Raw genomic sequence first — 16,971 nt, 5'->3', positions numbered from 1 at the left:
TCGTCCTTAAAAAACGTATTTTTTAAACTATTTATAGAAAAATATATCTATAATTACTAATCTAGCCTAACTTAGATAATCTGATTGAAGTTTTATGGAAGAGAAGTTATATATTAAAGTAATAGTAATAAGAATAGTTCATTCTTTAAATATAAAACGGATTCTTCGTTAATATTTGGGTCAACTAACATTTGAAGTCCTTCATTGTATCATCGATTATACCAAAGTTATGGAGAAACTCGTCTTAAATTGTACGCCCTGTATATGGAATACCTATCGTGGAAATTCTTAATATTTGTACTCTATAGATTAGTCATCAGATATTTATAGAAGTTTTAAAAATATATCTTTTTCAATGAAAGTAATGAATGAATTGCATATGTAAATAATTTTTCACGGTTTCAGTCTTTGATTTTTGTAAATATTTCATTCTGTCAGACATTTCAACAACGAAAATGTTATTCTTATTTTTAACCAGTCGTGAGTGGTGATAATTATATACTACGGTAATTATTGATAATTGCACTAGCGCAAATTATGAAGACTAAATTAAGATGCAAATTTTTTTTATTTACATATACCTACTATATTTTAATTAATACAACATTGTTAAAATAAATAGTTTTGACGTGGCTTTATGTTTATTTATGTCATATTTTAATGTTAAATAAAAGTTTCTCATCATATAAAATCTGCAATCATACATGTTTTACCAGAAAAAACATTAGACTTGCATTTATGCGAATTTCCGCATAAAGTAAAATTATTGTAGCTGAAAATATACAGTGCGACATATTTTAAAAAATAACTTATAAGCAAACTCTATCATTTATCAATAAGTAATTATAATCTGTGGTGTTAGTTATTATTGGCTAATTTCCTCGAGCAGTTCCAAAGGCTCCTAGATTTTTAAATAGGACCAGGAATTTCATTTAAAATTTTAAATTTATTTAAAAAATATTCCGCATTATAAATCAAAGAGATTTAAAATGCAGAGGTTTTTCTGTGATGCTGATTAAGGTTATGTTATCTGATTATAAAAAAATCCCTAAAGTGGTTTTCCCAAAAGTGCAGTAGGCTATGCATTATACAAAATTTATTCAAATTTTCAAAAAAAAAAATTGGAAGTCGATGATCGGGTTTACCATACTGTATGGGCATTTATTTTTAATATCTTGAACAACAATTTCATTGTATAAATTATAAACATAGTTTAAATGATATAATAATTATATTAATATCTACGTTTATAAATTGTTACAGGTTTTTTTGTTTGCATAAGAAATGTTTGTTATTAGTTTCAAATTATATACTGATTTATAAATAGACATTAAATTACATTATTTAAATATTGAAACAAAATTATAAATAACTACCTACTATTTCGCATTCGTTTTTATCCAATTATTTAAAATTGTAAGATTATGAAGTAAAGCTAGATTTGCTTGATAACACTATATTTCACATACATTGTGGCTCTTTGAGATAGAGACTCCCTGTTTTATGCCTTTTTAAAAAATAATAAAAAATAGTTCGATCACACATTCCTCAAGGTCCCATCTATGTCATTTGGTTCCCTTAGAAGAGCCAAACTATCAATTTTATAGTCCTTGTTGGGGTACGTAGTCACACATCATTTAAACTTCAAAATTTAATAAAATACTACTTTTAATATTTCTTTTAATTTGCAATAACTCGGTAAACTGGAAAAGTTAAATATTTGGCGGACAATGGACTATGTTAATCAATTCAAGCTCAACTAAAATCTCATAGTATTGTCTTCTCCTTTTATTTAGTTAATAAGAAGACAGAGATAAGTTTTTTTTAAATAACGTCTATAGTCTATAGCAGGGGTCGGCAAGTAATTTTAGGTGCGGTCCGGATACTTTTGAACATTTTTAACGAGATCCAGAAAAAAAATTCATATTTCTTATTTATTTTATTTTAATTTGGACTCAAATTTAATCTACTTACTAATTAAGAACTCAAAACACTCACACAATTGTAAAATACTAGAAAAAATGACAAGATTGGCACTTAAACGTAAAAAACATTTTTTAAATAATTTATTTGAGTAATTTATACTTTCAAAAAATGTTTGGCGGTCCAGTATTTTACCTTCCGCGGTCCGAACCTGGACCGCGGTCCGCCAGTTACCGACCCTTGGTCTATAGTCTATAGCAAGGGTCGGCAACTGGCGGACCGCGGTCCAGATCCGGACCGCGGAAGGTAAAATACTGGACAGCCAAAAATTTTTTGAAAATATAAATTATCCAAATAAATTATTTAAAAAAAAATTTTTTACGTTTGAGTGCCACCCTTATCATTTTTTCTAGTATTTTACAATTGTGACTGAATTGAGTTCTTAATGCAAATGAAAATAAAAAATTAGTAAGAAATATGAATTTTTTTCTGGACCTCGTTAAAAAAATTTCAAAAGTATCCGGACCCCACCTAAAATTACTTGCCGACCCCTGGTCTATAGTCTATAGTCTATAGTCTATAGTCTATAGTCTATAGTCTATAGTCTATAGTCTATAGTCTATAGTCTATAGTCTATAGTCTAATACGTATTTATACAGGGTGTCCGAGAATAACGTGTACAACGGAAGACCACAGATTCGTGGACTCAAAACAGGCAGATTTAGGCTAATTCACCTATATCCGAAATCGCTTCGTTTGGCCGCTAGATGACCTCAAAGTTCGTGAAAATTTTTTGAATTTTGTAAATACCTAACTTGAGTATGTATTAATCAATTTTGATTAATTTTAGGGTGTGGACTTTTGCTTTCAATCTACAAATTTTGATGTTATACTGAGTGATTTTTAAAACTTACAACTCCTACAAAATTGATGTAAGGTGATAATAACTGCTCATAACTTTTTCTTCTTTCGGGCAATAATGACAACTATTTTTTATTTGATTGGGGATATCATTTGAAAATTTTTGGGCCTCTTGGATGAATTTGATTAAATAAACGGTTTGGGTACAAAAATTTTTTTATTTAAATATAGATACATATACAACAATAATTAATGAAGGCTGTATATATGAGATACACACCAATTTAACATAATTATAAACTGAATTAGGAACTGAACTTTTTGCTCTTATTTTAAGCATTACCTCTCGCCATTCATTTATAGTCATGCAGCTGATAATGTTCGAACGTTACAGTTCAGTAGTTTACTAAGAGCAGATCTGCATAAAATGGAAATTTATTTCACTACCCAGTGGTGAAATGGTCAGTGAAGTGTAAATTTCCATTTGTCTCCAGCAATCTCAGACCTGGATATAGTTCCTCTATATTCGGAACCTTAATATTCCGAAAGTTAAATTCCCGCAATGTAACTCAATACCCTGCGGTTTAATATTCGAATTTGAAGGTATTTTACGTTTCGTGCATGACTGACATCTATACACTTTTACCGATAAAGAACGTTTTCACGGAAAGTATCTTCTGCAAAGTCGGATCATGGACATAGTCTAGAGATAGAGGCTAAAATAAATTATTTGTTACTAATGTGTCCTCATAAAACCGTTAATTAAAAAGAAAATGTAACAAAAAACAAAAGAGGTTTACAGGAATTTTAAATAAAATATATTCATTGAGAATTAACAAAAATATGATGGTAGAAGTTTTAAATTTTCAAAGAGGTTGTTGTCAGATTTTTTTTTATCATTTTCGGATTCAGCGGAAAATTTTACTACAGATAGGTAGGGTCACATCTCAAAAATATACGATTTTTTTATTTTTGTCAGCCTGTGTTATTAAACCTATAAGTGGGTGTCAAAATACGAACAAAAACCCTGTACCTACAATCCGCAACGTATTAATAATCCACTTAAATAAATTTATTTTCAAATATTTATCGAATTTTGTTTATTTGGAAATATATTTTCTGCAGTATTTCAATATCAAAAAATTAAAATAGTAGCTAATTAACGAAATTATGATTAAATAACCGCTGCAGAATATCCGATCGTCTAAGTTGACTATATATGTACCTATTAATTCATTCTTTAAAACATTTTTATCAATACCTACGTTTAAGTAAATCCAGTAACGCAAAACGCATTGATAAAAAAGTGTACAAAATAAATCCCTAAGTACGCGTGACAACATTACCAAACTGTTGTTTATATGTATGTTGTATTGGGATACACATAGGAATGCGGGCCACTGCATTTGATTGTTTCTAAAATTCTGCTGGTGGTATACTCTGCTGGCCTATTCCAGTAGCGGTCTGAAGCGAAGCTATATTGTCTGTGATACTACAGTACTTTATGAAAATTTGCCCAAATTTTAGTGTCGTAGTAAATATTTTTATAAGTTTTCGATTGTACAGTCATTTTTGTAGAAAATTAGATTTATCAGTTGATTCGAAACTGATACAAAAATCAGCGCATTTATTAAACTACTTATAAATTTATATACAAACATTTGAGCTACATATCAAAAGAAATAAAACCCGGAATATATTTCACTTCAACACATCAACGTATCTTCTATATAATTATTTTACTGTACCAATGTGCAATATGATATATTTTACCTTAAACTCAGACAGCGTCGCTATTATTATTTACTTTCATGGAATAAAATTTGTCAGAGGATAGTGAAATAATAATCTTTTATTGAGTAGATTATAATTATTATAATAATAAATACTTACCATTTCGAATATCTAAAATTAGGACATAATTTTTATTTTCGTCAATATGATTTTATTCAATTTATTGCTGGCAATATATTCTCGTCAATTTTTTCAACGACAGAAGAAGATAACATATTTTTTCAAAACGCGACATCTGCAAGTACATATTACACAACTCTATCTGGTTCTCAAAATAACTAAAAGGTTTTTATTCTATCACTACTTTGCATTGCTTTATGTATGACGTGGACGTAATTTTAATATTTATCTTCTTCCAGTGCTAAAATAAATATGAAATACGCGTCCATCTTTATCTGAACATATGCCCACATATTCGACAAGTAACAATTATCTTGCAATCTGCGTCAGTCAAGTATCATAATTTAGTCGTTTAGGCAAATGCTAACTACTACTGGCGGCGATTTTACGTCTGCAAAGAATGTTGCTAAACCTGATCGCCTTACGCTTTTCACCAGCGTGATCTAAATTACCTTTATAAGCTAATGTGATCTACAAAACGTTCCTTGAATACTATTGCTAAATTCGCTAATTATTTTTTATACGGCACAAGTCTTGTTCTTACTATATTAGGATATGTCTTGTTCCGATTACATTTATTATAATGTACATTTGGCGTTATCTGTTAGTAAATATATGAAGTTAACTGAAAAGTAAAGAGATAATAAATTATAATTATGTACCGAAATATGTAATAGATAGATAATCACAGACACACAAAAATATAAAAGTGGCCTGTTCCAAAGACTAGACCTATGTATCCTTATGTATTTTGACGCGTAGAATCCGAATTGCTCCATCATCCACCATTTTTTTAAACTGCCGAAAAACGCACTTAAATACGGAAATCCCACTCTAGGGAAGGTATACCTAGCATATGGAACAGTTGTAAAAAGAGAATGGAATTATTCTATTACCTTCCAGTATTTTTATACCATGCAAAATAACCCTAAAATCTGGGAAATTCCTTTCCAGAATAGATAGAACTTCAGCCACATGATATCCGCTGACATATGAGGGCATTCGAAGATGTGATCATTATTTCCAGATAAGGAATGACGTTGCTTTTACTCCTTTCTCCTTTTGTCACGAACTCTATGATCTTTAAACAATCCATGCAACGGATTCCATTTTCTTTGCTGTGTTTTATCTCGTTTTCCCTTTTAAGCATCCAAGAATCTGTCATCATAGTAACATATCACTCATATCCTTGAAATCTTGGTGAAATCGTCCACTCTGTTCTTTACTGTAGTATCTAAAGGGTTCTCCGGAAAGTAGTCAAGGTGAGAGGAAATGCAATTTGAAGTTCATCAGGCAACCCAATTGTTTGAAGTTTTCCAATTCCTCAACTAAATTCGGGTACTCCTCACTTTTTTGATTCCACAAGAAATTCAGAGTGACTTTCTTGAAACTTATCCATGCTGCTTTCTTAGTATCATTCATTTTTGTGATACATTTTTCGTCTCTTAACACGGTACGAATTTGAGGACCTTCTTTTAGTTAAGCATTATGAATTGTATTTCCGCAAGCAGTCCCAATCTTTGTCCAAAGCTTTAACGAACTAGATCCATGCGACCAAGTTTGATATGGAGAGGTGAAAGCAGAATATTTGAAGGATCAACTTAGGGTTTGCGGATGATATTGTTCACAGTGATTCTTTCTGTCCCTACAATTCCACAGACATAAGAAACAGATATGAAAGATGAATTTGGGTTCCCTCTAGTTTTGAAAAATATAATTTTCCGTATTTTCTGTATTTAAGGGCGGTTCTTCGCGATTTTGAAAAAATGGTTGGTAATAGAACAATTCTGTCGCTATACATAGGTCTGGTCTCTGGAATAGAAAACTTTTCGTTTTTTTGTGGGTCTGTGTAATTATTTCGTTTAATATTAATTGAGATGTATTTTCTATATTTATCTATTTGACAGTTTTAACTTATTACTATTATTATTATTAAGTAATTATTTTTTGAGAAAATAAATTGAAACAACGTTTTTAGAAGTGTTAGAGTTTTCTGGGAATTATAAATATATTAAGGTTGAGACGCTGTTTTCAAATAGTGTGAGAGATAGAGAAAGGTAATCAAAATAGTATGCCATAAACGTAATGGTTAAAACTGGTATGTATATCATATTTTATACTTTAAAACATAATACTTTTAAAATTATGAAAGACAAATACATTTTTTTTTAATTTTAATGCCCTTCTCACATTATACGCTTAGGTGTAGGAAAATTATCAGATCTAAATTTCAATTAACTAACAAAAAACAGATGTTTCAATTGAACTTGTTATATTCTCAACACTTTGTTAATTAACAATTTCAAGGATGCTTTAGTAAATTAGGTAAATTATAGTGTAACTTAATGCCATTCTTCGAAATAAATAGATTTAAATAAATCAAAAGAGTGAGCTTGAGTTAAATTTACATCGTTAAGTACTTCATTGTCTAAAGAAAAAAATATATATATTAAACTAAACTCAGAAAATGTATTTTTGTTGTACTTATAAATAGGGTGTCCCAAAAATACATAGTTATTTTTAGACCGATTCTCAAATATTGTATCCTCTTTTTATTCTGCACATTATTGGTGAGGAGTAATGTTTAACATTTGTCTTTATTTACAAATTGCCTATTGTCTACAATCAGAAATAATTATTGACATTTCAACGATCATTAACTTGCTACTTGGCTTTCCAGGGTTATATTGAGTTGGTATTTTTCAATTTTAAACAAAAACGTTACTTCTGAGGTTCATTTTAATAAAGTACCTACATTCTACCACTAATGTCTTAGTATTGGCAATTTCATGGAATTCTTTTTAAATGTTATTTTACCCATCAATTATCAGGCACAAAATGTATTGTCTATAATAAGTTTGAGCGGAATCAATATTTGTAGATGTTAAATATGTATTTCCATATTATATAATTTCAAAATTTTCCTCGTCTCATATTTGTAGATGAAACAATGTGGACATCAATGATTGTTTTTAACTATAATTATTTATTATAGACAGTATAAATGTTTTTGGTGGCCCATCCAAAAAAATATTTTGTAGATCAAAATATGAAATGTGATGAGTAATATGAGTAATAGGAGTTAGGTGTGTGAGTCTATTTACGTAACATATAACAAGATGTCCTCCTAACTTTTGGGATATTTAATATAATACATTTGGACTCGACTCACCATTACGATAGAAAATAAAATCCAGATAGATTATATTGTGCTTCCCCTTTTATCTTTTATCAGAACAACACAATACATCAAATTACACAATTAATGTTAAAAAAATGTTTCTGTCGTAACTTAAATTGGCTTAAAGTCAAATGAAAAAATAATTAATTTTTCTGCTTTGTTTATTTCCGTTCCTTAGAAATACAGGGTGTTCCAAGTAAAACTTCCCACTTGGAAAATAACGGAATTAAAAAAAAAAACAAAAAACCTGAGACAAGTCGATTTTCTTTTCAAGGGGAACACATGATGGCGTGAGTTTTGACGTTTTGACCCCTTAGGCAGAGGCGTAAGATACCCTTAAACTTTAAATGGCAGCCTATGTTGAGTGACACCTCATTTTAAAACTTTTTCAATTCTGCTCACGATGCATACAACTTTTCAAATTTTGATTTGGTTCCGCTTCCATACATTCATAACATTTCTAAGCATTTTGGGCGTTATTTAGCGATATTCTTCAACAATTCTCCGAAGAAGCATACATTTTCGACTTTAAGTGCCCCCATAGATAAAAAGTCTAAGGGCGTTAGATCTGGCGATATGGCAGGCCACTCAATTCAATTTGAACACTAAATAAAATAACATTCTTTCATTCATTGATATAAAATCATGAATTATTCTTTAAGTGATGATTTTATAGTCATATCCTAACCAAAATTTAAAAAGTCGTATGTCGTCGTGATCAGAATTGAAAAAGCTTTAAAATGAGGTGTCACTCAACATAGGGTGGTGCCATTTAAAGTTTAAGGGTATTTTACACCCCTGCCTAAGGGGTAGCTTCCAAGACACCAAAACTTACGCCATCACGTGTCCCGCTTGAAAAGAAATCGACGTGTCTCAGTTTTTTTTAGTTTTCTTTTAATTCCGAGTTTTTCCAAGTAGGAAGTTCTATGGAACATCCTGTATATCTAAGTGTGAAATATTTCTGGTTAGGTTGTAAAATCGACCCTTTATCTGATCATTTTGGCGCAAGGGGTTAATTACTTATATACATTTAAATAAAACGAAAATGCCACAAATAAATAATTGTTGGTAATACCTAGTGAACATTATCAACTCTCTGAAGATCGGTGTCCCATTCTATAACCAAGTCAATTAACTTAGAATAAAGATGTTAAATTTTACTTTTACTTTAATAATTTTAAGGTAGATTAGGTTCTGATTGAAATTACTTACCCATCAACGTAATAGACAAATCAAATCATGATCTTAAACTTCCACATAATGGTGAAGATTCTAGTGATGCATAAGTTTTTACAGGCGGTATTCAGTAAATATTTTTCTCGAGGTATCACTGTGGTTTCTTAGTTCATATTGTCATATTCACCAGAAGGAAGTTTCTGAAGCAGAACCAAAACGAGGAAACGTTAAGGAAATCTTGGTTTGCAGTCTTTCGTTGCAGTTGTCAATGACAATATATCGTCCTTTTGTTCAGAAGAAACTCTGACAGTGAGGAATAAGTCCTTTGGTTGGTATTTATATCTGCTGTTTACCTCATCTATACGTTCTGGTGTATGACTTGCAGTCATTGGACTGTAGCGCTCTGCCCCTGCGGATGAGTCGTTTCCAAATTCCAGGTAATGTTTACCCTTCTTCGCGAATGAAATTATTTGGGTTCTTCTGGATTTCTATTGCCTCCCTGTAGAGTCTTGACCATAACCTATCTGTGTCTCTCTAGAATTCTGATATTAGTTAGGTCCATCACGTGCCCTCTATCTGTTGGTTTGGAAGAGTCTGTCCCTATGTTCCTTGAAGTGTTGTGGAAGGTATTAATCCTGTGTTCCCTTAAGATGCAGCTTATGTCCTGGAATCAGCAACTCTAAAGATCAAGTTTTGGCATAGGTATAAAGACAAAATATTTATTATCTGGTCCCATAAAAGAGATGTAGTTCCTAAACCACATCAGTTTAACCATGGAAATGGAACAAAAAGGTACTCTGCATTCCTAGATATGCTTGTCAATAGAACCAGATGGCACCTTGGAGTTTACAGGAAGCCAATTCACGCGGATATAAACCTAAACAGTGAGTCTCATCCCCACAACACAGCCCAGAAACAAGGCTTTGACAATGACATCAAACACGGATCTTCTGCGAGGCAGAACCGAGACCAGAACATTTATATCAAGAACTGCAGCACATTACGATATATTAGAAGGAATGGTGATATAGGTATGAACAGCAATACCAAACGAGTATAGCAATATCTGACAATGTATCTATCACATATATAACAGCTACAGGAACGATCTACACTAGGGAGGCGATAGAAATCTAGAACAATTGAGGTAATTTCGATGAAGATGAGAAGGTTAGATCAACCTGGAATTTGGAAAGGACTAGAACGACAGGGACCAATCACTAGACCGGAACTGAATGAACTATGAATATAGCAGGTATAAATACCAACCAGAGGAGTTTCAGAATTTCTTTTGAAAAAAGTCGACGTCGTGGCAACCAGCTCAGAAATTATTCAACCGTCAGAGAAATATAAATGCCCATGGAGACACCTGAAAGAAATCCAAACCATTGCCACACATTCTACGCAAAATTTTTGTGATTATATTTGATGACTACGATGACGAATATGGTATGGAATATGGTATATCTCTGAAATCATTGACCCTGTGCAATTAAAAGTGTGCCGACATTTAAAAAACCTCGATTCGTCTCGATGTTTTATTCCGCAAGCTCCTTCATTAATTTGCATTTAATTACTTTCATGTGGTATTTCAGTTGTAGCAGTAGTTGTCACCCGCAGCATATTTGCGTAAAAGATACATCAGATTGCATTATGCAACGTTTCGGAGCGAATTTTATTCCAATCTCAAGGAGAACGCCGCTATTAAAGAATTACCCAACAATGTCTCCGTACAATTAATCAATATTCTAATGGTCGGTTAATGTTAAAACATTTGTGTTAATTATTTTCATTTTTAATTTTACATGGTAATAACGTTTTAAATTGCCATACAAGGCGTCTGAAAAAAAGTTTGCTGGTAATTCCATACTAAAATACTAGTTTTTATTAACAGGACCACAACTTTCTTCCAGTCGACCGATTTTATTTTATTATTTTTTAATGTTAATAATTTTTTTTCTATATTCTAGTTAAACATATTTTTTTCTTAAATAACGTTTTAATTTAAAAAAGTGTCAAATTGCTGAAGAAAATTAGATTTAAGTCAATCAGAACCAAACATTTAAAGGTGTATTTAAATCATGTCACTCTGTTAAACTTATTTCCACAAAATTATTCAACCAAATTAGGTACAGACCAACACAAATAAGATTGCGTCTGAGACAGCTCCGCCCACAAATGCGAATGTGCTCTCTCTCAATCCCGGGCAGCTCTGCTCGAGTCAGAAATGCAAACTTTGTGTCGGTTTGTACCAGTTTAATATTTATTATAGTTACAGAAAATTTATAGTAATGAGTTTGTTTCTTACAGGATAGCCTTGGCAATTCCATCAGAAAATGAAGGATTCGATAGATGTCACATGTACGATGTGAATTTTACTGAAATACTGGAAAACGGCGGCAAGAAGGCTAATCCTACTTGGAAAATTATTCCATGTAAAAATGGATGGGAGTACAATAAGACCGAAATACCGTATTCCTCAATTTCTACAGAGGTACGTATTATATGATTACGTCATAAGAGTGTTAAAGTCAAACAAACAGACGAAAAAGAAGAACGTTTCTTTTAATATAACTCTTAGACCTTTTAAAAGGAGGCAAAATAATTTTTTTACCTGTTTTTCAATAACATTTGAAATTATTGTATGCATTATAGTTTCTACACAAAATTTGACTATAACCAGTAGCTAAAAAAATTAGGCTGTGGTTTTAGAAGCTTACAATATTAGAAAATATTATTGTCACGTTTCCTATTGCAAATACCAAAAACATCTATTAAAAAAAATTAAAAATGCTGACTGCATTAGAATTAAACAACCAGTGGAAGAATAGGGAACAATGACTGTATCAGTCCACCAGTTTATATGTATTCAATTTGCAACTGGACACATTTCGCTGCTTTTAAATACAGTGTGTCCAATTAAATCGGCACCATATGGGAAACTTTTTTATTATATTGGTTTTTTGAAAAAAAGTTATTCTTAATAAAAAGTTCTGCATGGCCTAAAACTCAAAATGAAGTAATCAGATTTCATTTCATTTTGCAGTAGTATACGAGGTTTGTCGAAAAATGTAAATGCTCAAAAGTAAAGTACCTTTATTTTTTACAATATTTACAATCAGTTGATTTCAATAGATCTTTAATAATCTTTGGGTATAAACATAGGAAATCCACAAATAAATTATAATTTAATTTTGCAAATTATAAAACATTTATTGTAAGAGTGTAAAAATAACAAAAATCTGTTTTTTAATGGTACATGAATAATATTGGATATCTGACCGTAGTTTTCTATTAGGATTAACTTTTCTTAATAACGATTGTGGATATTGTAAAAAATAAAGGTATTTTACTTTTGAGCAAAATTTTTCGACAAACCTCGTATACGACTGCAAAAAATTGAAATCTGATTACTCCAATTTGGGTTTTAGGCCATGCAGAACTTTTTATCGAGAATAATAATTTTTTCATAAAACCAATAATAAAAAAGTTTCCCATATGGTGCCGACTTAATTGGACACACTGTATATTTTGTAATACTGACATGTATTGATTCCAATTATATTTATAAATTTTGTTCTATGAGATGAGTTAAAAGAATGTTTGTTCCGAAGGTATTTTTGTAAAAATCTACTAAAGAAGTGTGTCCAAATAAAGTAATGACATACATATGATATGTCTATTATTTATCTTTCAAAGTTTTGACTATATAGGCCAGGAAATATAGAGTTGGATGCGACTTTTTGTTTCGGCAAGCTGAATTTATCACTATAGATGCTAAATATTATGTACAATAACATACTAGTTTTCACAGTCAAAAAAATGGGGGGCAGATTGTTTACAGGGTGGTTAGTTGTATAATTTTTACGTAAATTTACGTTTTTCGCTTCATTTCAACGAGCAAACAGTAACGTACTTTTTTTCGTCTTCAAAAGACTTATAAATAAAAATATTGATTAGATCAAAAGTTATAAACAGAAGAAGTTTATTTATGACTTTTGAATTAAACATTTATAAACTGCATTATTATTACCAGAACGTTTTGGCATCACATCCTCTCATTCTTTATCACTGTCTAATAACTCACACGAAATCTGGAATCGGTAAGTTGAATAGTTTACAAGTTATGTTCTTATAAACAAATCAACTAATTGTTAGTCTGGACGATCCCGAGCATCTTCCACAATCGCACTGATTTTTTTCATGGTAGATTTCATAATAATACAATGAAATCTATAATTTTTTTTTCTTAAATTTCAAATTTGCAATCTGGAATTTTTTCTATTTTTTAGCCTTAATTGTAAAATGAAATATACGACACACGCGCGTGGTATAGTTATATATTATTACATATTCGGAAAGCTTATGAAAAGAGCTTTAAGTTAAAAAAAATCGTGAAGATTCGTTGAAAAGCAACGGAGTTAAGACTGTCAAATATATTATTTTCAAGCGAATTACGCTTTTTTAACGGCAGTACTATGAATATTATCGTCATTTTCTTTGGACTCGCTGTCGTTCGCTTCCCCCACCCTTCCGCTGCGCCACGGCTCGCCGAAAAATCAAGCGACCGACTGACTTTTGACAATATTTCTTATGTACTTAACCACATAAATAATATATTTTTATCTGGGAAAGTACTCGGGTTGCCGGTTATTTTTTTTGCGGCTACAAATCTAATTTGTTTAATAGGCTGTCAACTTTGACAGTCTGTATCTCCATTGTTTTTCAACGAATCTTGACGATTTTTTTTTAACTTAAAGCTCTTTTCATAAGCTTTCCGAATATGTAATAATATATAACTATATCACGCTCGTGCGTTGTATATTTCATTTTGCAACTAAGGCTAAAAAATTAAAAAACATTCTAGGTTGCAAATTTGAAATAAAAAAAGATGATAGATTTCTATGTATTATTAGGAAATCTACCATGAAAAAAGTTAGTGCGATTGTGGAAGATCCTCGGGATCGTCCAGACTAATAATTAGTTAATTTGTTTATAAGGTCATAACTTGTAAACTATTCAACTTACCGATTCCAGATTTCGTGTCAGTTATTAGACAGTGATAATGAATGAGAGGATGCGATGCCAAAACGTTCTGGTAATAATAACGCAGTTTATAAATGTTTAATTCAAAAGTCATAAATAAACTTCTTCTGTTTATAACTTCTGATCCAGTCAATATTTTTTGACGAGGGCTAGTTTTGTAAGTCTTTTGAGGACGAAAAAAAGTACTTTACTGTTTTCTCGTTGAAATGAACGGAAAAAAATATAAGCGAAAAACGTGAATTGACGTAAAAATTATACAATTAACCAGCCTGTAAATAATTTTCCCCCCATTTTTATGACTGTGGAAAATAATATGTTATTGCACATAATATTTAGCATCTATAGTGATAAATTCAGCTTGCAGAAATAAAAAGTCGCGAAATGGTCATTTCCCAGCTCTTTTTCCTGGCCTATATAGTCCAGGGTGATTATTTAAATTTTGAATATCACTTTTCCTCTCTCTAAAATACTTATAGTTGACATTATTAAATTAATAAACACTAATACTCCGGCGTTACTTTTGGGTCACCCTTTTTATAAACCTGTAATATACAATATGTTTAACTTGAACAGCACCTTCCAAGGATTAGTCATGGGTAATTAATATAGAAATATTTAAAAACTTCTATTTAACAATTGATTTTATGATATTTTTTTGCAATATCAGTTTTATTTCATATATTTACGTAACCTAAGATCAACATTTCAATTTTTCTCATTTCTGACTTGATTTACCTACTTTGGTATTACCCTAGATATTTAGGTGCGTCATGACGCCCTTGAGTAACAACATTTCTTTATAGTGATTTTATTGAATCCAACTTATGTAGAAGGTGAAAAGAGCATTTATTTATATTAAATCTTTTATACTGCTTTCTACAAATGCAATGAATTAGCATTAGAATTATTAAAATATTACTAATTAAATAAACATATTTAAATTATAACACATAACACAACGGTCTGCATACCTCCCATACCTATACTACCTTAATAAAATGCTGTGACTTATAATAGTGTGTTAAAGCCGTTTGCTGAATCCTACTCGAATATTTATTACTTATAGCTTTAACATTGCTAATAATTAAAACGAGTCTTCATGTTTTTGAGCATACATCTTTATTATGTATTAACTATTCATACTGATGTATAGTAGTGTGTAAGTGACAGTGGTTAACTATGAATAAAGATACAAATAACCCATTCCTGAAAGAATCTTCATTAAATCAATTAATAAGTCCCTTCGGTTCCCTGATTTTACACCCATAGATGTTTTCCTGTAGGGTTGATAAAAGGTCATTATAATGAGCGTGTTCTTAATTTCTTTTTTCTGCTATTGTTAGCCCATGTCCTTTAGCCGTGGGCAGCTGTGACCATTTTTTAATGCAAAAATTAGAGAATCACTTTTAAAAGTCTTTTCATTTGTGCAAAAATCCAACGGTAAAGTACATAATTTTTTACAAAATAGTACTAAATTTTATAAAATCATACCACGTCATGTCCTTCAAAACCAGTAAAGCACTATAAATTTTGCAAATGTAAATCAAAATCTGAAAGAACGACTTTCTTAAATTTTCTTTTGCGTCCAGGACAGAGGAACATTTTTTTGATGCGAGTTGAAATTATCGATAAACTTGTTCTTATTTTACAGAGACATAAAAATCATTTTCTTGATGGGTAGGTAATAACTCCAAAGACAACTCATCTACTACATAAATAACTCCATAAGAAGAAGGAATATAGCTCAGTATAAAATCCTCATTGAGCTCAAAGTACATGGATGGAAATTAGAATAGGGAATATGACGGGAAATTTTATACAATGCGTATATTAGTTGAAAGGAATAAATTGCTGCTATGTTGATATTGTAAAGACCTTATGAAACTCAATTATATTAGTATCGCCTGCAACTATCTAAAAGACAGTTAGGACTGCTTTGCTAGTTGAATCACTAGACATATATTTATTTATACTTATCAGGTAATGACAAATCCAGCTGTTGTGCCTTTACCACAGACAAAGTGCTTATATGGGAGGGTATACAGGGTGGTCCGAATTTTATGCAGGAAACTTCGAGAGTAGATAGATCTCTTTAAAATAATAGGAGTTTGCCTCATAAACATAGGTCCGGAATTGCCTCGTTTTAGAGATACAGGTTGTTGAAGTTGTTAAAAAAAATTGATTTTTTGTTTATATCTCCGGAATCCATTAACCGATTTCAATATAATTTAGTACAGATAATGTATGATAGTAGGCCTTGTATTCTCTATAATATGAGCTCTAAAGGTCCAACCAGTGGTGTATAACTGGACAGGGTCACCCCTTTTTTTATAAAAAAACTACACCACTGTATTTTTTACAAGCTGTTGTACCGAATTTATATTCTAATGCACAAAATACGTAAAAATGGTAACTTGAATTTGTTCCCTAAAGTTCACCTTTCTCAAGTTATTCATACCAATACAATCCCCTTGTGGCAGACACTTCTAACCATAATACATATTACAAAAATATTTATGTTTATGCTTAAAAGTAAGTGCAATTTGTAAGCACATCAACAAAATTCTTTACACTCATCGCTTTCATCTTTTTGGATTAAAACAATATTTGGAAAATCACGACAAAGGAATGAAAGGCACAGAAATGAAATTTTAAAAGCATTTGACGACGATCCTCGGCTAAGTACACGAAGAACGTCTCGGCAACTTGGGGTGAGTAAATTGAAAATTTGAAAAGTTCTACGTAAGGATGGCAGAAATCCGTACCATTTACAACCTGTGCAAAATTTACTTCCGGGAGATGCAAAGAGACGCCTGAATTTGTATCAGTAGTTGTTTGAATTCTTACCAGAAATACTTTGGACCGATGAG

General features: G+C 31.1%; 1 protein-coding gene across 1 annotated transcript in view; it reads left to right on the top strand.

Moving 5' to 3' along the window:
- LOC108912519 (organic cation transporter protein) overlaps positions 1–16,971 on the top strand; it is a 72,736-nt gene that overhangs the window by 20,986 nt on the left and 34,779 nt on the right. Inside the window, exon 2 of the mRNA XM_018717759.2 lies at positions 11,366–11,549. Within this exon, the coding sequence (XP_018573275.1) occupies positions 11,366–11,549 (184 nt within the window). The remainder of the gene's footprint in view (positions 1–11,365; positions 11,550–16,971) is intronic.

The sequence above is a fragment of the Anoplophora glabripennis genome, unplaced genomic scaffold, assembly GCF_000390285.2.
Source record: "Anoplophora glabripennis isolate ALB-LARVAE unplaced genomic scaffold, Agla_2.0 scaffold546, whole genome shotgun sequence".
NCBI classification, from domain to species: Eukaryota; Metazoa; Arthropoda; class Insecta; order Coleoptera; family Cerambycidae; genus Anoplophora; species Anoplophora glabripennis.
This window is presented reverse-complemented; position numbering and strand designations above follow the sequence as displayed.